Raw genomic sequence first — 23,685 nt, forward strand, 5'->3', positions numbered from 1 at the left:
ACAGTCGCTGTCAAATACAGTGTACTAGAACACTTGTCTATTTATTTTCTTCAAAAATAAGTTTTCAAATATACATATATATATATATATATATATATATATACACACACACGCAGACTTTGTGTTCACGGTGTATTTGTTTGATTTACAACTGCACTGGACCAAGAAACAAAAATGAAGAAAAACAAATGACCTATAATGAATTATTCAGATTTCAAATGAAACTCATTTGGTTGGAGGGAAGTGAACTGATTCTCATTTACTGTGTAATTTATCTCACCGGTGGTAATTTGCAGGTGCCGGCAGGGTGAAAATAGCCATTCAACCAGTTTTGAAATGAGAAAACACCCACTGGGCACAGATGAGTCGTATATTCTACATTGTTTCAACGTAATTTCATTGAAATTGTGTGGAAACATTATTGATACAACAAGTGCGTGTGTGCCCAGTGGGCAATATATTTGAGCGCAACAGTAATAGGCAACAATTCTACAAGTAGACCTACTTTACACCACTGGGTGGAAATTACAGCCTCTTTTAAACATCTTTCTTTGTTTCTGAGTGCATGAACTCCAAAACCAACAAGAAAAGACCTGCTTGAGTGTCAAGGAGGAGTCTTGATCTAATGTTGTTAGAGATTAATTTGCTTTATTATTCAACTCCAAATATTCAGATCATTAGGCTATTCACATACAGACAGTGCTTTGAGGAAATTACTGTCTTCTGCATGATGTTGAACAGACCAACAACAACACAAATATGTACACTATGGCCAAAACTTCACTGGGCCTCTCATTTGACAAGACCCCTTTTTTACCCTTTTAGTACATAAACGTCTTTAGACTGTACTTACAATGTGTGACAATTGGTACTGTGTGAAGACCAGACATGCAATTAGACATGTACTGACTGTTAAAAGGCGTGTTGCGCGAGAAGGGCAACAAAATCAAAAGGTACCCTGAGGGGAATGTGACAATGACCTACAGATTAAAGGATTGAACAGATATACAAACACAAACAACCTGCAAAAAAGGCATAAAATGAGACTTAAGTTCAGTTATTTTATCTGATAAACCAACAGATAATAATCTTGTTACAAGATACCAAGTCAGACACTGCTGAACAGGACAATCCAAACTATGTTGAACATATAGTTTTGTACAATATGTACTTTACAAACAGCCTGTCAAAAGACGAGCTACATTGTGGCACCACATAATAACCCACAGAGCAGAGAGAGGGCCAAAAGTCATGACACAACATAGAAAACGTAGCATCTAATATTGAACAAACTGTTTTCTGTGTGCTAAGCTCAGTAGTTATCACTCATTAATCGCTAGTGATGGGTCATAAACATGATCAAAGCAGATGAATCATCCACACAGCTATTCACTCTCATTGGTTTCTCTCCAACACTATTGTTTCTACCATTTGACTGTCACAGAATCTTCCTCTAATCAAACATTTATTTAACATCAACTTCAGAGGTAGCACCACTCTGATTGAAAACTCAAGAGTTATCAAAGGCATGGACAGGCGTGTCCCCAACATGGATCTCTATGGATATAGATGAGTCATTGCAGCTCTTCTGATGAAATTAGGAATCTCAGGTTCTCCAATGTATATTCACTCTGACTGACCGTGGTCTGTATTAGACTTGAGTGAGTATAGATTAGATTTGGTTAGGGTTCCTCAGCTCTTCACTCCAAGGCTCCAGTCTCAATTGACATTTGAGTCTCAATTGACATTTGATACATTTGGTTAGGGGCCTTTCACTACACAACCACCATTCTAATAACCATCCATCCACCTTCAGTGAGACATCTGTGAAGGGCCACGATTGGTGGCAATGGACATCATACCAAGGGTGGTAGCTACCAGGGAAGCTGCGTGTTCCCCTAAACAGGTACAGGTGTCCAGTAGGGAACGTGTGCGAGCGGTCAGTGTCAGAGAGGCAGAGATGACCTCATAGGCCTCCAGGGGAAGGGCCCGCCGTGAGATGAGCACATCCAGTAGGTTGTTGAGTCGTCCCTCCGTCATGCCTCGAATGATGCCCTCACGCCTCTCGCGCAGGATACGACAACAGCTCACCGCCATCGGAGTCGGAGACACACACCGTGCAGCTGCTGACAAGAAGGGAGGGTGAAGTTTCAGGGATGATACAAACACTAGGATATCACATCTCTCACACACACACTTATAAAACACAAATCATGTAGAGGGGACCTTGAGAAATATCAGTAGCTATCTGATATGAAAGACAGTAATACGTACAGGAGATTATTTCACTGAAGATTGAAATGTATAGCCCTACTAGACAAGTTACCCTCTTATTCAACACATTAATCACCATCAAAATGTCTAGTAGCCATGTATTGCTTTAAAAAATATATATATTTGGACTCCGAGCATTTACTGGGACAACAGACAACTTATAGAGAGAAACAAAGATCCTCAAGGGAGGAAACGCATTGGATAAAGATAAGACTGTGAAAGGATGGCCATCCAGGAAACCAGCAATCCCCAAAACTGCTTACTGTGCACATGCAAACACACAGAGGGAGGCACTGTTTGTAACGTCTACTCATTTTCATATGGCTTTACTTTGTCTTCACCTTTTTCAGCAACATTTAAGAAACATGCGAGAAAAAGATAAGTATATTCTAGATAGCTACAGTCTGGGACTGTACATAAGTTTGCAGACAAAACAGGGTAATAGGTGGGAGGTCTAAGCTTAAACACATTTCCTACCATGGGAGCTGGCAGTGGGCTGGTTGAGAGGGCTCTGTCTGAGGGCTTTTGAGGGGCTGGAGGAGAGTGGGGGTGGTGGGCTCTGTCTCTGGGCGACACCTCCTGTCCCTCTGGGATGCTCAGGACCCAGGCCACTGCTGGGACTGGTGGAAGACACCACACAGCCAGTCACACAGTCTGGGGAGAGACACGTTGCTGTTAGACTGTCCGCGATAAGGTATAAATGAATCATTATTTAATAAAGAAGATAAATAAGAGGATGGTTTCACTGACAACAAACTGAGCACATTCACAAACTGCTCTCATTATCGATCAGTTTTAAGTTCTTACCCTGACAGTGCCTCCTCTGGGATGCTTCCCCTGTATATATGGCTGTAGGGGGACTAGGGAGTGTTTCACTAGGGCAGGAAGTCTGTGGAAAGGACAGTGTCTTGTTGCCCATACATTTAGTGTCTCCGGGACCAGCGCAGGCCTAGTATGAGATATGTAAATATTGTTTTCAACGTAATAGACATCACAAGCATTAAGTACAATCAGAATATCAGAAAAATGTGAACCAATCTCACCTCTAGGTTGTTTATCTCAATGGGAACATCCTTCACAGGATGGATTTTAGAGTCATGTAGCGCCCTCTCCTGGTAAAGGGACAGAAATCACATACACATGTTCGCTGATGATTAGTGACAGGTCTATTTACTGTTTTCAGTAGTAACTGTTGACAGATTAAAAGCACATGAAACATATCCTGATTCCCTCAGTCAAAAATAAAACCTGATAGCAGATCAGGGTTGTGGACATGGAGAAAATCGGACTTCGGAGTGTAATAGAACTTATTAAATGAGGATGATCTGTACCTTGCTTTCCCTCACACTGAGGGTAGCCCTTGTCATTGCATCAGGATCAAAGGTTGCTATGGCGCTCCTCAATTCCAGTGCACAGTCTGTGGACAGAGAGCAAGAGAAAGAAGAGGACATGAGAAAGATGTCCTGCCAAGTAAACATCACATTGGCCATAAGGCACCAAAAGTTCACATTTTTTTAACACCCACATGACAGTCATAGGCAATGAAATACATGGATAGGGACTAACATCAGAAAATAAACAGGTACACACAATTTAGATGAGAAGATTCAAAGAGTCTCATTGACTAAGTGGCAGAAGTAGGGTATGGGATTGTATCTCTCAGTCTCGGCATATGGAACAGAGAGGAAGTGGGTGCTGCAAGTGGATCTGCCTGTCACCTGTCCTTAACAGGCAGGTAAGTAACCAGTCAAGGACGGGGGTCTTGTAGGGAGAGATCAAGGTCCAGGCACAGCTGCTCTCGTCACCATTGTATATCTATACTCTGATTCACCCTCACAAACAGACTTACCCTCTGCTGTTGGACGGCTGTGTGGGTTAGTGCTCCAGCAGCTGGTCATCAGCTGAGAGAGGGTATGGCAGTGGGGTACATTCTTGGGTAGCAGCTCACCCTCCAGGCCTGAACCAACCCCATCCTCACCTGAAAGCAGCTGGAGCAAATCTGCTTGGGTATAGACAATGACATGATGTGTTACAAATTCTAAACGTAATACAATATTGAGACTGTATGATACACGGCCAGGTATAGCCTAGTCTCCGCTGATAGAAACAAGAGCTGTTCTTTGAACAGACGGAAATAAATAGAGACACACCTCCACACGGTTGTCTTCTGTTCAAAGTCTCCCACAGCAGCACACCAAAGCTAAAGAGAGAATATGTTAATTGGGTAGCTGCATGTTCATTAGTAAAGGCATCTGTAGAAGTGGTAAACCCCTCCTTCCTCACCTGGTAAACTGAATTGGTGAATATGACTGTTTGAAGTGGCAGGATCGTGAAAGGTGACCTCACCTGTACATGTCTGCCTCCACAGAGGGTGTGGTCCCTGTCAGGGCCTCAGGAGACAGGTACACCAAGTCCCTGAAGCAGGGCCCTTCTCCAGCAGAGAGAGAGGAACCAACCCTCCACTCCCTGGGCAGGCCCCAGTCACTCAACTGGAAGTAGGAACATGAAGACCCACACACATGAACATAAACATCCACGCACAAACCGACAAAAACACCTGCTCTAACACAGACTCAAACCCACACATGTACACTGTAAAGCTTATACCTGTAACTGTTCACAATACACCATATCCCATGGATCATATACTATCAATCAAATGGAGTTCTTTCTCACATTAGTTTCACTACTCAGAGAGAAGGTTTTTGTTTCTGTCGTGCAGGACTGGGTCAGTTATCAGTCACTGTTCTCTACCTTGGCCCGGTACTGCTGGTCCAGGAGAACATTGGTGGGTTTCAGGGCCTGGTGGGGGAGTGGTATGCAGTGGAGGTGGCACAACCCCTCTGCCACATCTAATAGGATGCCAAGCATGAAACTCATGGGTAGACCTGGATACAGCTGGGTCTGGCAGGGACAACAAGAGTTACAATCATTCAACAGATTCAGCATGAACTCGATTCACTTCAGTAAAATGGATCATAAATAAATGGGAACTGAGAATGACTTGTGGGGGGGAAGCACATGACAACACAAAGTTGAAATTGTGAACTGAAAATGCTAAAGAATTCAACATGGTCACAACACAACTTACTGTATGTAAACACAGTTTAACCACAGACAGTCTAAGTCATGTGCAGTGGAATGAAGTCACACGTCTACTGTCTGAAGTTATGTTCCAGCCAGGGCACTTTCTCCTGAACCAGGAAAAGCTCTTTGTGTAAATAAGGCAGTGATAGTGCTGATGACAGAGAGATCTATTTTTGCAGCAGCCAGGGGCTTTCCAGACACAGTATGTGGGTGAAAGGACAGCACTGTTCTCCATGAAGACACAGGAATTGTAAATAAAGCAATCAAAAGAAGGGCTTTATTTGATTCACTTTATATGTGTCTATCGAAGCTCTGACCAGCAGTTTGTTGATATACACTGAGTGTACACAACTTTAAGAACACCTGCTCTTTCTATGACATAGACTGATCAGGTGAATCCAGGTGAAAGCTATGATCCCTTATTGATGTCAATTGTTAAATCCACTTCAATCAGTGTAGATGAAGGGGAGAAGACAGGTGAAAGAAGGATTTTTAAGCCTTTAGACAATTAAGACATGGATTGTGTATGTTTGCCATTCAGAGGGTGAATGGCCAAGACAAAATATTTAAGTGCCTTTGAACGGGGTTTGGTAGTAGGTGCCAGGCGAACCGGTTTGCCAAGAACTGTGACGCTGCTGGGTTTTTCCTGCTCAACAGTTTCCCGTGTTTATCAAGAATGGTCCACCACCCAAAAGGACATCCAGCCAACTTGACACAACTGTGGGAAGCATTGAAGTCAACATTGGCCAGCATTCCCTGTGTAACGTTTCCAGACACCTTGTAGAGTCCATGCCCTGACAAATTGAGGCTGTTCTGTAGGCCGCAACCAAGGGAAATATATTATATTATATATATTATATATTCATATATTATACTGACCTGGTATAGTAGAGAGTGTAGAGAGCCCTCGGGCATCCAGTCATACAGCAGGCCCATCAGACACCAGGCCTTGTACACACCCAGAGGAACCAAAACCCTCTCTGAATGGACTTTTCTGACCACAGCCACGTCTCCCATCCACTCAGTCCACTCACTGTTTAGAATATACACACACATATGCAGTAAACACATATAAAAACACACAAACCCTGAAAACGCACACGCATCAGAGAGAGAGGCCGCTCTAGCCTGTCTTCTCTGGAGAGCCAGGTCTGCCTATGTGCCTACTGCCCACAAAATGAAGTGGAAACTGAGATGCACTTCCTAACCTGTTGCCAAATGTATGACCATATTAGAGAGACATATTTCCCTCAGATTACACAGGCCCACAAAGATTTTGAAAACAAATCACATTTTGATAAACTCCCATATCTATTATGTTTAATACCACAGTGTGCCATCACAGCAGCAATATTTGTAACCTGATGCCACAAGAGAGCAACCAGTGAAGCATAAGCACATGGCTAGTAATAACACTTTTAAAATAAATGTCTATTATTTAGAAACATTTGTGAGTGTAATGTTTACTGTTCATTTCTGATTGTTTATTTCACTTTTGTTTATGATCTATTCCACTTACTTTGGCAATGTAAACATGTTTCCCATCCCAATAAAGCCATTTGACTTGAGAGAGAGAGAGAAGAGAGAGAGAGAGAGAGAGAGAGAGGAGAGGAGAGAGAGAGGAGAGAGAGGAGAGGAGAGGAGAGGAGAGGAGAGGAGAGGGAGAGGAGAGGAGAGAGAGAGAGAGAGAGAGAGAGAGAGAGAGAGAGAGACTTTGTCATTGCATTTGAGTTATACCAATTTTACCTTCGACTTGCAGTGCGAGACGACAGGAGCTTGATTGACACCTGTAGCTCTGTTCTCCGGTAAGTACCCCGAAGACACCCGCCTGCGCTGGTTCCGCACAAGATCACATTTAGCACGTCCTCTTCACGAACAGTTTCCACCGCCATCTGATAGGAACAGAAACCAGTCGACTCAATAATAATACAACTTAGTTTTATTTTATCTTGCTTGTTGCCCTGCCATGGGACTAATGTATTTGTCTTTCACTGCACTGACAAATTGAACAGCGACCAGCCGCGTGTGCTATAATGACAGTGTGTTTACATCTACACGATTGGCTGCTTTGTTCACGGAAATCCCCTGGCGAGCTACATAGGAAATACAAAATGAGGGATGAAGTCTTTCTTCTTCTTTTACTGTCGATGGTGTAACCACGGATAAAGGCGGCGGCATAACTTCAATTTGAGAGAGAGTAAGAGGGGGAATACAATACATCACACCAGATAGATCTACAGCTAACAGCTAGGCTATAAATAGGCTTGAACAACTCCTGATTCAACTACCCACTGGGCAAAAACTGGGTGAATCAACGTTGTTTCTACGTGATTTCAACCCCTCAAAATCTACATGGCAATGTTTAATCAACGTGGAAAACTAATTGGATTTCCAAAAAGTTATCAATATAAGGGCATTTCGTCATTTTTCACCCAACTTTTAACCTAAATGCAATGACATAGTGAATATTTCTGTTGATTTCACTCTGAATTCATGTTAGTTGACAACTCAACTAAATGTAAATCAAAACTGACCTCTGTCCCTAGTGGGTACTGAATCCTGAACAACTCATTCCGCTGATAATGTATGAAGTAAACTGGGAATTTCCCAACTCTGACCCCTAACAGCACTCAACAGGAGGCATGAGGAAATCCTTTTCAGTCCTTTCACTTTTACATATGTCAGTCAAGAATTAAGTAGTTTTGGGAACAAAGTATCCTTAAGGCAATTATTCCATGGTAACTGAATTACGCTGAGATGTCACTTTAAAATGTACACCAAACAAAACCCATTGATTTCAAAGTTTATGTTACGGATACAGGTATCCTGTGTGTGTGTATGTATCCTGTGTTCTTTTCTCTCCTTCTCCCCTTACAGGTGAAAATCATCACTCCCCAATCAGTCACCCATCAATCAGAAGACACACCTCCTCCTGTTTCCTACCCAATCACAGTTCCTTTCCCTTGGTTTAAAAACCCTGTCAGTTGTTTGCTCTGGAGCTCAATCTCTCTGTAAATGCCATATGTCTGTAGATCACGCTGGGTCACCCTCTACTACTATGTCTCTATCGCTCTTTATGTATTGAGCTATCTTTTGTTTGAGGACCTCCATATCACTTTGTCCTCACATGTGAATAATTGTTTTTGATTATGGTGTTTGTTTGTTTGCTGGTGGGAAAAGGGGGAACCAAGACAAGTCGCCCATGGGCATACACTACCCGTAGGTAAACTTTGTTAAAAACACTAGTTAGAACTGGGCGGACCACCCACTGTATTTTTGGTTAGTTAGCTGTTGTTGAAATAGGCTAGTCTAGTTTAGACCCCCCCCCCCATTACCGTGTGTTTTCTAATAAACCATGTGTTTGACGGTAATTTAGGGATCTGTGGTTATTTCGTTCTCACTTCTCCTGTTTCACTATTATAATTTGCATGAGTTATGTTACGGGTCTCGTTACCATCTCTCCTAGGCTGTCGGGCCAGAAGGGATTCGTAACAGTTTAACAAACCATAGAACTCTAAAGATACAAATTTGCTGAAAGGAATTGGAAAATATATAAGTTTCAGGGGACAGAAATGTTGACAGCATCGCCATACCGGTTGCAAAATAAATGCAAAGAGATTTTTGATGTACCGATTCCATGACACATGGTTTATGTATGCAAAAAATGTATATGTAAAATGTACAGTACCGGTCAAAAGTTTGGACACCTACTCATTCAAGTTATTTTATTTGTAGAATAATAGTGAAGACATAAACTATGAAATAACACGTATGGAATCGTGTAGTAACCAAAAAAGTGTTAAACAAATCAAAATATATGAGATTCTTCAAAGTAGCCACCCTTTGCCTTGACAGCTTTGCACAATCTTGCCAATCTCTCAACCAGCTTCATGAGGTGACCTAGAATGCATTTGAATTAACTTCTTGGCGACAGGGGGGCAGTATTGAGTAGCTTGGATGAATAAGGTGCCCAGAGTAAACTGCCTGCTACTCTGTCCCAGATGCTAATATATGCATATATTATTAGTAGTATTGGATAGAAAATACTCTGAAGTTTCTAAAACTGTTTGAATGATGTCTGAGTATAACAGAACTCATATGGCAGGTGAAAACCTAAGAAATCCAACCAGGAAGTGGGAAATGTATGTCAAATTTTGTATGGTTTTTAACTCTGCCCCTATTGTAGATACAGTGGGATATTGGTTGTTGCACTTCCTAAGGCTTCCACTGATGTCAAAGGTCTTTAGAACTTTGTTTGAGGATTCCACTGTGAAGTGGGACCGAATGAGAGAGGAATGAGCCAGGTAGGTGTCTGGCAGATTGCCACAGGCTCTGAGGCGCAGTCACAAGAGAGTTAGCTCTCGTTCCATTGCTTTTCTACAGACATGGGAATTCTCCGGTTGGGACATTATTGAAGATTTATGATGAAAACATCCTAAAGATTGATTCTATACTTAGTTTGACAAGGTTCTACGGGCTGTAGCGGAACTTTTTGTCCGACGTTCGGCTGGACCTGAACGCGCTTTTGTATTTGTTTACCAAACTCCCTAACAAAAGAAGCTATTTGGACATAAATGATGGACATTATCCTGGGAGTGCATTCTGATGAAGATCATCAAAGGTAAGTGAATATTTATAATGCTATTTCTGACCCAATGTCGACCACCCAACATGGCGGATATCTTTTTGGCTGCTTTGTTGTCTGAACGCTGTACTCAGATTATTGCATGGTTCACACAGCCGTTGCATTAAGGAGAAGTGTATCTCTAATTTCATATATAACAGTTGTATTTTCATCAACATTTACAATGAGTATACCTGTAAATAGATATGGCTCTCTGCACAATCTCCGCATGTTTTAGAACTACTGAACCTAACGCGCCAATGTAAAGTTTTTTTAAATATAAATATGCACTTTATTGAACAAAACACACATGTATAACATGTGCAACATGAAGTCCTAGGAGTGTCATCTGAAAGGTTAGTGATTAATTTTTACCTCTATCTGTGCTTTTTGTGACTCCTCTCTTTGGCTGGAAAAATGGCTGTGTTTTTCTGTGAGTTGGTGGTGACCTAACATAATTGTTTGTGGTGCTTTCGCTGTAAAGCATTTTTGAAATCAGACACTGTGGCTGGATTAACGAGAATGTTATCTTTAAAATGGTGTAAAATAATTGTATGCTTGAGGAATTTTAATTGAGATTTCTGTTTTGAATTTGGTGCCCTGCACTTTCACTGGCTGTTGGCGAGGTGGGACTACATATCCCAGAGGTTTTAACAGGTGTGCCTTGTTAAAAGTTCATTTGAGGATTTTCTTTCCTTAATGCATTTGAGCCAATCAGTTGTGTTGTGACAAGGTAGGGGTGGTATACAGAAGATAGCCCTATTTGGTAAAAGACCAAGTCCATATTATGGCAATAACAGCTAAAATAAGCAAAGAGAAATGACATGCCATCAATACATTAAGACATGGTCAGTCAATCCGGAACGTTGAAAGTTTCTTCAAGTGCAGTTGCAAAAACCATCAAGCGCTATGATGAAACTGGCTCTCATGAGGACCGCCACAGGAAAGGGAAGACCCAGAGTTACATCTGCTGCAGAGGATAAGTTCATTAGATTTACCAGCCTCAGGAATTGGCAATTAACCACCTCACAGAGTTCAAGTAAATGTGAATCAGGCTTTTATGGTCAAATTGCTGCATAGAAACTACCAAATGACACCAATAAGAACTTGTTTGGGCCAAGAAACACAAGCAATGGACATTAGAAATCTGTCCTTTGGTCTAATGATTTTTGGTTCCAACCGCCATGTCTTTGTGAGATGCAGAGTAGGTGAACAGATCTCCGCATGTGTGTTTTCCACTGTGAAGCATGGAAGAAGTGGTATGATGGTGCTGTGGTGCTTTGCTGTCTGATTTATTTAGAATTCAAGGGACACTAAACCGGCATGGCTACCACAGCATTCTGCAACAATAAGCCATCCCATCTGGTTTGCACTTAGTCCCACTATCATTTGTTTTTATACAGAACCATAACCCAACACACGTCCAGGCTGTGTAAGAGCTATTTGACTAAGAAGGAAAGTGATGGAGTGCTGCATCAGATGACCTGGCCTCCACAATCAAAATATATTTTGATTTAACACTTTTCTGGTTACTACATGATTCAAATCAAATCAAAATCAAATCAAATTTTATTTGTCACATACACATGGTTAGCAGATGTTAATGCGAGTGTAGCGAAATGCTTGTGCTTCTAGTTCCGACAATGCAGTAATAACGAGCAAGTAATCTAACTAACAATTCCAAAAAAACTACTGTCTTATACACAGTGTAAGGGGATAAGGAATATGTACATAAGGATATATGAATGAGTGATGGTACAGAGCAGCATAGGCAAGATACAGTAGATGATATTGAGTACAGTATATACATGAGATAAGTATGTAAACCAAGTGGCATAGTTAAAGTGGCTAGTGATACATGTATTACATAAGGATGCAGTCGATGATATAGAGTACAGTATCGACGTATGCATATGAGATGAACAATGTAGGGTAAGTAACATTATATAAGGTAGCATTGTTTAAAGTGGCTAGTGATATATTTACATCATTTCCCATCAATTCCCATGATTAAAGTGGCTGGAGTAGAGTCAGTGTCATTGACAGTGTGTTGGCAGTAGCCACTCAATGTTAGTGGTGGCTGTTTAACAGTCTGATGGCCTTGAGATAGAAGCTGTTTTTCAGTCTCTCGGTCCCAGCTTTGATGCACCTGTACTGACCTCGCCTTCTGGATGACAGCGGGGTGAACAGGCAGTGGCTCGGGTGGTTGATGTCCTTGATGATCTTTATGGCCTTCCTGTAGCATCGGGTGGTGTAGGTGTCCTGGAGGGCAGGTAGTTCGCCCCCGGTGATGCGTATGTGTTATTTAATAGTTTTGATGTCTTCACAATTATTCTACAATGAATGAAATAGTAAAAATAAAGAGAAACCCTTGAATGAGAAGGTGTCCAAACTTTTGACTGGTACTGTATATGTAGCAGAAAAGCTGTAAAAAAAACAAAAAACAAACAAGGTGGATGGGTTAATAAAAACAATACGAAATAAAGGACTACTTTTTCCACTGAACATTTTACAAAAACACATTTACAGGAAACCTGTGCAGATACAACGTTTGGCAACAGAATAAAACTAATTCTGTTACCAAACTTCATTTGGACAGTTTTTCCGGTCAATGTTTGTTTTACTGAGTAACTTGTTCAAAGTAGTCAGTGCATAGAGTTGTATGGTTTGTTAACATTTTAAATAAATGGTTTTTGTTTGGCCTACATTTAAGTGACAAAATGGAGTCAGTGTAATTCTGTTCCCATGGAATTGTTTTAGTTCACCTTTTATTTAACCAGGTAGACCAGTTGAGAACAAGTTCTCATTTACAACTGCGACCTGGCCAAGAAAGCAAAGCAGTGTGAGAAAAACAACAAACATACAGTCAATAACAATAGAAAAATCGATGTACTGTACAGTGTGCAAATGTAAGATTAGGGAGTCAATAAATAGGCCATATAGGTGAAATAAATACAATTTAGCATTAACACTGGAGTGATAGATGTGCAAGTAGAGATACTGGGGTGCAACAACAACAAAAAAGAACAATATGTGGATGAGGTAGTTGGGTGTGCTATTTACAGATGGTCTGTGTACAGTGATCAGTAAGCTGCTCTGACAGCTGATGCTTAAAGGTAGTGAGGAAGTTATAAGACTCCAGCTTCAGTGATTTTTGCAATTTGTTCCAGTCATTGGCAGCAGAGAACTGGAAGGAAAGGCATCCAAAGGAGGTGTTGGCTTTGGGGATGACCAGTGAAATACACCTGCTGGAACACGTGCTACGGGTGGGTGTTGCTATGGTGAGAAGGCGGTGCTTTACCTAGCAAAGACTTAGATGACCTGGAGCCAGTGGGTTTGGCGACGAATGAGTAGCGAGGGCCAGCCAACAAGAGCATATAGGTCGCAGTGGTGGGTAGTATATGGGGCTTTGGTGACAAAACGGATGGCACTGTGATAGACTACATCCAATTTGCCTAGTAGAGTGTTGGAGGCTATTTTGTAAATTACATCGCCTGAAGTCGAGGATCAGTAGGATAGTCAGTTTTACGAGGGTGTGTTTGGCAGCATGAGAGGAGGCTTTGTTGCGAAATAGGAAGCCGATTCTAGATTTAATTTTGTATTGGAGATGCTTAATGTGAGTCTGGAAGGAGAGTTTACAGTCTAGCCAGACACCTAGGTATTTGTAGTTGTCCACATATTCTAAGTCAGAACCATCCAGAGTAGTGATGCTAGTCGGGCGGGCAGCTATCGGTTGAAGAGCATGCATTTAGTTTTACTAGCATTTAAAAGCAGTTGGAGGCCACGGAAGGAGTGTTGTATGGCATTGAAGCTTGTTTGGAGGTTTGTTAATACAGTGTCTAAAGAAGGGTCAGATGTATACAGAATGAAGTCTTCTGTGTAGAGGTTGATCAGAGAATCACCAGCAGCAAGAGCGACTTAATTGATATATAGAGAAGAGTCAGCCCAAAAATTGAACCCTGTGGCACCCCAATAGAGACTGGCAGAGGTCCGGACAACAGGCCCTCCGATTTGACACACTGAACTCTATCTGAGAAGTAGTTGGTGAACCAGATGAGGCAGTCATTTGAGAAACCAAGGCTATCGAGTCTGCCGAAAAGAATGCGGTGATTGACAGTCGAAAGCCTTGGGCAGGTCGTTGAAGACTGCTGCGCAGTACTGTCTTATCGATGGCGGTTATGATATCGTTTAGGACCTTGAGCGTGGCTGAGGTGCACCCATGGCCAGCTCGAAAACCAGATTGCATAGTGGAGAAGGTATGGTGGGTTTCGAAATGGTCGGTGATCTGTTTAACTTGGCTTTCGAAGAATTTAAGGCAGGGCAGGATGCATATAGGTCTATAGCAGTTTGGGTCTAGAGTAGTTTGGGTCTAGAGTGTCTCCCCTTTGAAGAGGGGGATGACCGCGGCAGCTTTCCAATCTTCGGGGATCTCAGACGCTAAGAAAGAGGTTGAACAGGCTAGTAATAGGGGTTGCAACAATTTCAGCGGATCATTTTAGAAAGGGGATCCAGATTGTCTAGCCCAGATTTGTAGGGATCCAGATTTTACAGCTCTTTCAGAACATCAGCTGTCCTAGTCTCAGTGCAGTGAGCAGCTGGGAGGAGGTGCCCTTATTCTCCATGGACTTCAGTGTTCCAAAACTTTTTGGAATTAGTGCTACAGGATGCAAATTTCTGTTTGAAAAAGCTAGCCCTAGCTTTCCTAACTGACTGTGTATATTGGTTCCTGACTTCCCTGAAAAGTTGCATATCACGGGGGCTATTCGATGCTAATGCAGTACGCCACAGGATGTTTTTGTGCTGGTCAAGGGCAGTCAAGTCTGGGGTGAGCCAAGGGCCAAATCTGTTTTTAGTTCTACATTTTTTTGAATGGGGCATGCTTATTTAAGATGGTGAGGAAAGCACTTAATTTTTTTTATTTTTTGCCCCTAAATGAAAAGCTGATGGGACACTGTTTCAAGGTCAAGGGAGAGATTGGTATAGGTTAAGCCTACTAGACACAGGAGGCAAGATGTTTTCCAATAAGTGCAGTATTGATTGAATAAATGTGCCTAGAGTAATCATTGACTGCATTGGCATTCATGTGCTCAATACCAACATTTTTAAAAAAAGTTGACATAATATAAACCTAACATAGGCCTACTTTCCCCCTCCTTCCAAGCAGGAGGGCTGCAACCAACTGCCTTCTATACCATCTGTGTCAGGAAGCCTGTGCTAGTGGAATATACCATCTATCCTTATATAAACAGGGGGCTTCGGGAGAAGTAGTCCAATAGTCTACCCACTTTTCTCTTATACACTGTTCAGACAGAATTGACGCAAAACATTTTTTGGGGCCAATGTTTATATGAGCACCTTTCAAACAGTTCCATTTTTACCACATTCTTGCCAGCATAAGACTTTTATGCATCCTGTACGCATGCCGGCACCTATTGGTTATCAATGGGAGTATATACTGATGTGGGTGGGAGTCTATTTTAATAAATCTATTGAATATACACCATCACAAAGCAATCCATTATGAATTATTTTAGGTAGGTTCTAAGAAACATAAGACTAAGAAAAATAGAATAGCATATTTTGAGTTTAATGATGTTACTGGTCTGTGCAGCTTATTGGCTGCATGGCTGTGCCATGCAAATTCAAATCAATAGTTCATTATTTTGTTCATTAAACAGACACACATGCCGCTGCACTGATCAGTCAACACACATATTTTAAAGTAAGAAAATAATGGAATATAACAATCAACTTAAGTGTCACGGGAACAGAACCGCTGTCATAACAAAAGTGTGACATTTTTTGTTTGTAGGTCCCTGTAACTTAGAATCTGCTCCTTCCAATCATGTTAAGAAATCTGACCTGAATGAATTTCACACAGGCTCATCTGAAAAGGAGAGGTTGTGTGTAGCTGAAGAAGCTCATTCATATTAACCCATCATTTGTTGGGCCTAATAGGCTACTGCAGTAAATCGGTCTTCATCACCCGCTTTATTTCCTTTCAAACGCCCCACCAGTTATTTTGGCTGAAGACAGATTTGTAGTTTAAGTGAGAATGTATTTAAATAGAGAGATAAAATGCCTTAAAAATATCTTCTGTTAAGCTTTGTGATTTAACAGGGAAACGTTTGATGTCAGACAACTATAGAATGATCATGATTTAATGTGTGCCGAAAAGTTCCTGCCAGCCAGAATTGACTAGTGTGTGCCACAAAGTATTTGACTCTAGCCACAAAATTAAGGAAATTAGAAAATATTTGGTGGGGAGTTTGAAAGACATAAAGCGGACAATGGTGTGATAACATTGACTGGTGATGATCAATTTACTGCAGTAGCCTATTAGGCCCAATAATTAGCCAACAAATGATAGGATAATATGAATGAGCTTCAGCTACACAGCCTGACGATTCACCACGCATGCCATGTTATCTACTGTGATTGGTCAACAATGTAGAGCAGAAGCCAAAGGGCTGTGTTGGAGAGGATCAAAACAGCACGGTATCATGGGTAAATTGTGACCGACTTACAAAAAAATAATGAGTTGTTATTTATGATGCAAGGTAATTTGTTAATCCGTCAGTCGGCAGTCACTTTGATGCTCTCGAACACGGTCATTTTCCTGGGAATGAATATCACCACTGCCTAGGCTTCATTGAAAATGGAAGGGCCACCATGTCCGCCGAGCGCTTTATGGCAGCGCCTTAGAGAGCCAGCTTGAAGTTCTAACCTCTTGCTCCTTCAGCCATCCTATGGTGAAAATGAATGGGGAAAGAATAGGGTTTTGAGATGAATGTCAAAAATAGCTTGTGTCTACCTTAAACCCTAAGGAGATCGTATACATTTTGTTCTACTAGATAATATCAATAAGTTAACCTGACCGTTATGAATTATGAAGCCTTTGTGCTTTTCGGAATCACATATGCTACATAATTCACAAAATGCGACTAGCTGATGAAGATTCTCATAGAACAAAACGTATAAGCTCTCCACAACTTGTTGACCTCGTACCTTATATTTGGCGTTTATCACAAAAACATTAATTTCCACATAGGCTTTGTCCAACGAACCATGGCGGAGTTAGTGCCTACAAAAAAGACGCCATTGCTATTTCTCTCTGGATTCACTCACTTCTCAAACCCGCGCTCCTTACACTGTAAATTGCAGCGTGCCGCTTAGGCCGCCTAGAGTGGCTCGCTTGTGGGCGTGCTAGCAGTATATGGCAGCACGTTCGATTGTGCGTCAAGAATTCAGCATAGCAACTGGCTATGATAGCTGAGGTTCTTAGCTAGGTTCTGAACTAATGTGTATACCAAACATTTTACGGTCCATACACAGATTGGCTACATAGCTAGCTACACACTTTATGACAAAACCTGGCACTGTAGCTAGTTAGCTAATAATAGTTTTATAAATGTATTTACTTTAATAGGTTCTCCCAGCCATGTGGGCAGCAAAGTTTGTCACCTGAGTGTTTTTAGAGCATATTACCTGTGAATAAATTCATGAAATGGAGAATAGATTAAACTATTTACCCATTTAATAACCAGACCTTCATACAAATTTGCTATGCTGAATTCTTAACGTACGACCGAACATGCTGCCATATGCTGCCAGCACGCCCACAAGCGAGCCACTCTGGGCGGCCTAGTCGGATCGCAGCAATTTACCGCGTGTTAGTGTACACGAGCCGCTGCCTTGCCAATCTCCTTCTCCTTCGATGTGGTTTAACGGCAGTTGGCATCCAATGAATGTGGCATTACCGCCACAGATTGAAGTACAACTCCCTTATACTTTGCTTGAAAAAATAAATACGTAAACAAAAAGCCTACCATCCAACACAACACTCAAAATACATAAACAATAATCTAATAATAAAAAACAACACCACCCTACTCCACTATTTAAATCTATTTAGTGTTATGTTTGTTCCTTATATAATGACAAACTGGGGCGTAGGTTTAACTACTTTTAATGAACATATACTTCAGCTAGAAAACTCCATGTTTAGCCATGCATTCCTTAACCATCCGCATAGCCTGCTGGTAACGTAGTCTAAATGTTATTAACACATAACACATATTCTTTCCTGTAAAATAACTACTTTTCTATGTAACTATACATGTCACATCACATTTGTTTACTCAACCTGCATAACATGCTATTTTTAATAGCACACATTTCTTTCCCCAAATGTATTTTAATATAGTCTGTCCAACAATACTCTGTGGCTCTATTTTTTTTCTTCTCCACAATAACAAAACATTCAGTCCAGGTGCCCCTTTTTTAATATTTTTTTTAGCAATTCTCCATAAGCATTTCAGGGGCTCTGACAGTCCTTTTTGGTCGTTCTGCTGAAGTGCTTCCTGAAACAGTTGGACAGCATTCATTGTCAGTCAGGGTGTTCTGACTGAATTATCCATTTCTAAAGGCATTTGACGCTTCAGCAGTATCCTCCTGATGATCCTCAGTCCCTTGAGTGAATGGCTGCAGCCTTAAATCCACTCTGTTTCGTCTCAGTTGTGATCCATGCTCTGTTTGGATCTCATAGGATTGCGGTGCAACTTCTCTCTGCACACACCCTTGCTGCATCCAGGTTCCTGTAGTGATGCCGTACATGATCTCCAGGTTTCAGTTCAGGTAAGTGTCATGCACTTTTGTCGTGTTGCTGTTTTTGTTTGTCTTTCCATCGTGTGCTTTTTTCATCAGACCTTTGACAATTTTGTAGTAGGGTCTGTGGGTACTGGATGAGGTATTTGCGGCTCTGCTTGCTGCTTTGGCCTGTAGGTCAAACACAGTTCACATGAAGCAGTGGCCTGGCTGATTTCCTGGTTCATTCTTGGCCAGTACATTACTTCTCATGCTCGTCGTTTGCATTTTTCCTCACCCAAGTGGCCCTCGTGTATTTTCTGCAGCATTTCTTTGCGTAGTGTCATGGGAATGACAATCTTGTTGCCTTTGAACACTATGTCATCCACAACGGTGAGCTCTGCTCTGCACAGCAAGTAATCCTGTATTCTCCTTGGACAGTTGTTTTTCTGTGCAGGCCATCCTATCAGTGTTATTTCTTTCGACTCTGTCATTGTTCGGTCAGCTGCAGTCTCTCTTTTGATCTGCTCCACTCTCTCAGAAGACACAGGAAGTGATGCTACGATCATGTCGAGGTAGGCCTGAATCGCAGTGTTTTTCTGTGTGTCGAAGCTCTCCTTGTCGACTGCTCGAGAGTGTCGGCGGCGAACATGAACTTTCCCGGGGTATCGATCATCTTCACATCATACATTTGCAGTCTGATCAACATTCTCTGGATTCTCATTGGACAATCATTCAGTGGCTTAGACATGATTGACACCAATGGTTTGTGGTCGGTTTCTACTTCGAAGTCTCGTCCGTAGACGTATTGGTGAAACCGATGTGCTTGCCAGTAGTTCTTTCTCTATTCGTGCATACTTTTTCTCTGCGCCTTTCAAGGCTCTGGACGCATAATCGACGGGTTGCCATGTGTCATGCTGTTGCAAAAGAACTGCTCCCAGGCCAAACTGACGCGTCTGCAGAAATCCTTGTGCTTTTCTCTGGATCATAGAACCTGAGCACTGGCTCTTCTGTGATTGTCTTTAGGTTTTTGAAGCAGTTTTCCTGTTCCCGAAGACATCTGAGTGGAGCGGACTGTGCTGACAGTTGAGGTATGAACTTTGCAAGGTAGGTGATCATGCCCATGAAGCGTCTCACGACGTCCTTGTTCTTCGGACGTTCCATGTTGTTGATGGCTGATGTTTTCCTCTGGTCTGGTTTGACTCCATCCTCAGAGTACATCTCCCACGAAGGTAAGTGTTTTCACACCAAACTCTCATTTGTCCTTGTTTAGTTTTAGGTTGACTTTCCATGTCCCCCAGATGATGTGGACCCCCAGACGATGATGTCACCCATCATAGTCTCCACTCCTGGAATGTGCTCGAAGATCATGTGGATTGTCTTGTGGTAGACCTCTGGCGCTGAGAGAATCCCGTATGGTAGACGAAATCTGTACCTGCCCTCAGGTGTGTTGAATGTGCATAGCCTTGAGCTTGCATCATCTAGCTTAATTTGCCAGAATCCTGATGAGGCATCAAGCTTACTGAACCCCTTTGCTCCAGCAAACTGCAACATTATCTCTTCTCTGGTTGGCAACTTGAAATGCTCTCTCTTGATTGCTTTGTTGAGATCTCTTGGGTCTAGACATATCCTGAGATCGCCGTTCTTTTTCACCACAATAACCAGTGAGCTTACCCAGTCTGTAGGATCATCCATTTTTGTGATGACGTACGTCCGAGTTCCTCTTTGAGCTTTTTCCTCAGTGCAAAGGGAACTTTTCTGCATGCATGCACAACTGGCGTCATTTTGTCATCAGTACATATTTTGTGTTCTCCTGGTAAACATCCAAGAACCTCAAACACATCCTCATACTCAGCCAGTAGTGATTCTTGGTCATTTTCAGTCTGTCACTACATACTCTTTTCAACAAATGGAGCTTTTCACATGCATTGATTCCTAGAATAGGCTGTACACTCTTTTCCACAATCAGCTGCTGTGCTCTGAACTGTTTTCCTTTGTGCTGTAAAGTTACTATGCAGCTACCTTTGACTGGTACGTTCTCCCCAGTATAACCAGTAATCTTTCATTTTCACCGGGTGTATTTTGCTCTTCACCTTCAGTGTTTTGTAGTCATCCAGCGACAACAGGTTTACCTGTGCTCCAGTATCAAGCTTGAATGGTATTATAGTTTCATTCACCTTCAGTGTTTTGTAGTCATCCAGCGACAACAGGTTTACCTGTGCTCCAGTATCAAGCTTGAATGGTATTATAGTTTCATTCACCTTCAGTGTTTTGTAGCCATCCAGCGACAACAGGTTTACCTGTGCTCCAGTATCAAGCTTGAATGGTATTGTAGTTTCATTCACCTTCAATGGCACAATCCAATCAGCATTTACTGCATTGCATATTTCCACAGAATCAACTAAATTCTTCCATCTCCTCGACTGTGAACCTTTTTCTTTGTAGCCTCAGCTTTGCAGCATTTTGAGATTTTTTTTACCACAGTTGTTACATGATTTGCCATATGGAGGGCATTTTTTTGGCTTGTGGATAAAACCACATTTTCCACATGTAGTGTTTTGATTTCTCTCTTTTGCTTGTTTTTGTTTTGTAAGGTGTTGTGTGTTGTGTGTGTATTGCTCCTCTCTTTTTATTACATACACTGACGTCCCTGCACAGCTCTTTAGCTTGTGCTCTGGTGGTTTCAGCTGCTCGACACACATTCACTACTTTATCCAAAGTTAAATCTTGCTCACGCAGCAATCTCCCCTTGAGTCCATTATCAAGTATGCCACAGACTATCCTGTCTTTCACTAGTGAGTCTTTCAGATGTTCAAATTCACACGTTTTGCTCAGTGTGTTCAGCTCAGCCAAAATACTGGTCAAAACGGACTCCCTGTTTCTGATCATGAGAAACGTGTATCTCTCAAACGTGACGTCGTTCTGGCTTGGTACAAAGTACTCCTCAAATTTAGCCATTAGCACAGTCAATGTCAAGTTTGCCTCGTCTTGCTGAAAGCTATTGTAAATGTCCAATGCATCCTCTCCAATAACATGCAGAAAAATGGAAGCTTTCAATTTGCCTGTTAACTGCATAGGAGTAGGAGGACTAAGCCTATCCATGACGGAGAACAGGAACAGTGTCAATTTCTCTTACTTCAGTATGTTGCTCATCAACTTGCTCGTCAACAGATTCCAATGCAGCCTCCCTCTCGCTGCTGTCACTCTCGCTGCTGCGGCTCGTTGTCCTCGCTCTTGCAAGCTAGCATCTTCGACTACTCACGTCACTTGACTTGTGGTAGAATGTTCCATTTTCGTCGCGGAAATTTGCAGTTACTCCTTTCTTTTCTCTTTGTCATAGCGACAACCAATCTGACACCATGTTATGTTTGTTCCTTATATAATGACATACTGGGGCGTAGGTTTAACTACTTTTAATGAACATATACTTCAGCTAGAAAACTTCATGTTTAGCCATGCAAGGCATTCCTTAACCATCCGCATAGCCTGCTGGGTAACGTAGTCTAAATGTTTTTAACTCATAACAACACATTTCGTCCTACCTCATGCCAACAACCTGAAAGGATGGGACACCACCACTTAACCCACCCTGTAACTCTTCTGATGTCAAGTCTCACACACCCAAAATACCTCTCTGCAGCTGCCAGCACAATCTCAATTTTGTACAACTTACATTCTATTCCTGCAGTACAGTTGATAACCATTGCTATAAATGCAAAAAATCCAATCTTACTGAAACATATATCACTTGTTGGCCTATCTCTCCGTACTGGTACAGATCTAGTACTCACACCACTCCTCTCGGGATCACTCCCCCTTGACCCATCTTCCTCGACTTTCTTCACTGCTTCAGCATATGACAACTTCTGCACTACTCTAACCCTGGAAACCTCAACTTGCCTCTCTTACACGGGAGATTTCTGATTCCCAGCCCAATGGGCACCCCTACAATTAACATATACCACTACTTTCCCCAATGCTACACATTCCTATGTTTGTCTCATGCCCTTCTGCACACGTCTCACACCTAGGAACCTCCCTCCTGCCACATGCCCATAAGCTTGACACCTGTAACAAAGTAATGTATTCGGCACAAGCTCATACAGAATAAATTATATTCTAACATCACTTTGTTGGGGAAAGACTCAACATCAAAACTCAAAAGAACAAACAATGACTCTTCTGTTTCACCACTCACGCCACGCTGTCTGCGATGTACCACATGACGAGCATCACAAACACTGGGAATCTTCCCCTCCAGTTAGTCAACTTTTACATTTACTGCTACCCCAGTAATCATTACTTTATATGGTGCCCTTTTCTTGAGAGCAAAACAATTCACATTTCTTGCCCCCATTCGTTTTAGCCAATCTCCTGAGCTGAGTTCGAATACTCATACTAACCCTACTATTTGTGATGTAAATTGAGTATGTAGTATATATTCATTAAAAACCTCTACGGGATCTGTGTCCCTAAACCGGGACAGTTGTTGCTAACGTGCACTAATGTGACTAGAATGACTTTGTATACAACAGCCAACTTTCCGGGACACAAACATGTCTTATATGGGCAGAAAGCTTAAATTCACATTAATCTAACTGCAGTGTCCAAATAACAGCTATTACAGTGAAAAAAATACCATGCTATTGTTTGAGGAGAGTGCACAACAACAACTTTTATCACTGCAACTGGTTTGATACTTTCACCTCAGAAGATAAATAATGTACTTACATTCAGTAGTCTTGCTCTGATTTGTCATCCTGAGGGTCCCAGAGATAAAATGTAGCATAGTTTTGTTTTGACAAAATCAATGTTTATGTTCAAATGTAGGACCTGGTGTCTACAGTTTGACCCAACTGCTGTCTCTGGCTCCACAGCCACCCCGTCCCTGGGCCATCTAGATGTGTGAAAGTTGGTGAATAAACTAATGATTCATCATGTATGACATTCCTAGAGTGTAAACTACATTTTTTGTATGTTCTCTATAGTTATGTACCTGAATGTATCAATTGACCAATTTGGCACATTTTGAGCAAGCTCCTGGCAGACTTAATACAAAATATTGTGCAGTAATGTAATTCTTCACTGGATCAGTCTGAGACTTTGCACATGCA

The 23,685-nt window shown here is 41.8% G+C and overlaps 1 protein-coding gene and 1 long non-coding RNA gene across 2 annotated transcripts; both read right to left on the reverse strand.

The window, feature by feature from the left end:
• Positions 1-631: 631 nt before the first annotated feature.
• Positions 632-7,428, reverse strand: LOC112249052 (receptor-interacting serine/threonine-protein kinase 2). Its single transcript, XM_024418666.2, has 12 exons — positions 7,411-7,428; positions 7,108-7,253; positions 6,241-6,394; positions 5,029-5,178; positions 4,621-4,763; positions 4,425-4,474; positions 4,124-4,273; positions 3,606-3,691; positions 3,318-3,386; positions 3,082-3,223; positions 2,752-2,928; positions 632-2,126 (listed from the first exon to the last, which is right to left on the reverse strand). Exons 2-12 carry the CDS (start codon positions 7,251-7,253, stop codon positions 1,813-1,815), a joined length of 1,581 nt encoding a protein of 526 aa, XP_024274434.2. The 5' UTR covers positions 7,411-7,428; the 3' UTR covers positions 632-1,812.
• A 4,942-nt stretch (positions 7,429-12,370) lies between these two features.
• Positions 12,371-22,279, reverse strand: LOC112249053. Its single transcript, XR_002953304.2, has 3 exons — positions 21,708-22,279; positions 16,513-16,732; positions 12,371-12,410 (listed from the first exon to the last, which is right to left on the reverse strand). It is a non-coding gene; the product is annotated as an uncharacterized LOC112249053 (long non-coding RNA).
• Between the last annotated feature and the right edge of the window lie 1,406 nt (positions 22,280-23,685).

This window comes from Oncorhynchus tshawytscha, linkage group LG04, assembly GCF_018296145.1.
Source record: "Oncorhynchus tshawytscha isolate Ot180627B linkage group LG04, Otsh_v2.0, whole genome shotgun sequence".
Taxonomy (NCBI): Eukaryota; Metazoa; Chordata; class Actinopteri; order Salmoniformes; family Salmonidae; genus Oncorhynchus; species Oncorhynchus tshawytscha.

Coding starts and splice junctions, on each gene's coding strand:
- LOC112249052 (XM_024418666.2), bottom strand. CDS start 7,253: ATGGCGGTGGAAACTGTTCGTGAAGAGGACGTGCTAAATGTGATCTTG. Junction 4,764..5,028: donor ACCAGCAGTACCGGGCCAAG/GTAGAGAACAGT, acceptor TCCTACTTCCAG/TTGAGTGACTGGGGCCTGCC. Junction 4,475..4,620: donor GTGGAGGCAGACATGTACAG/GTGAGGTCACCT, acceptor TTCTCTCTTTAG/CTTTGGTGTGCTGCTGTGGG.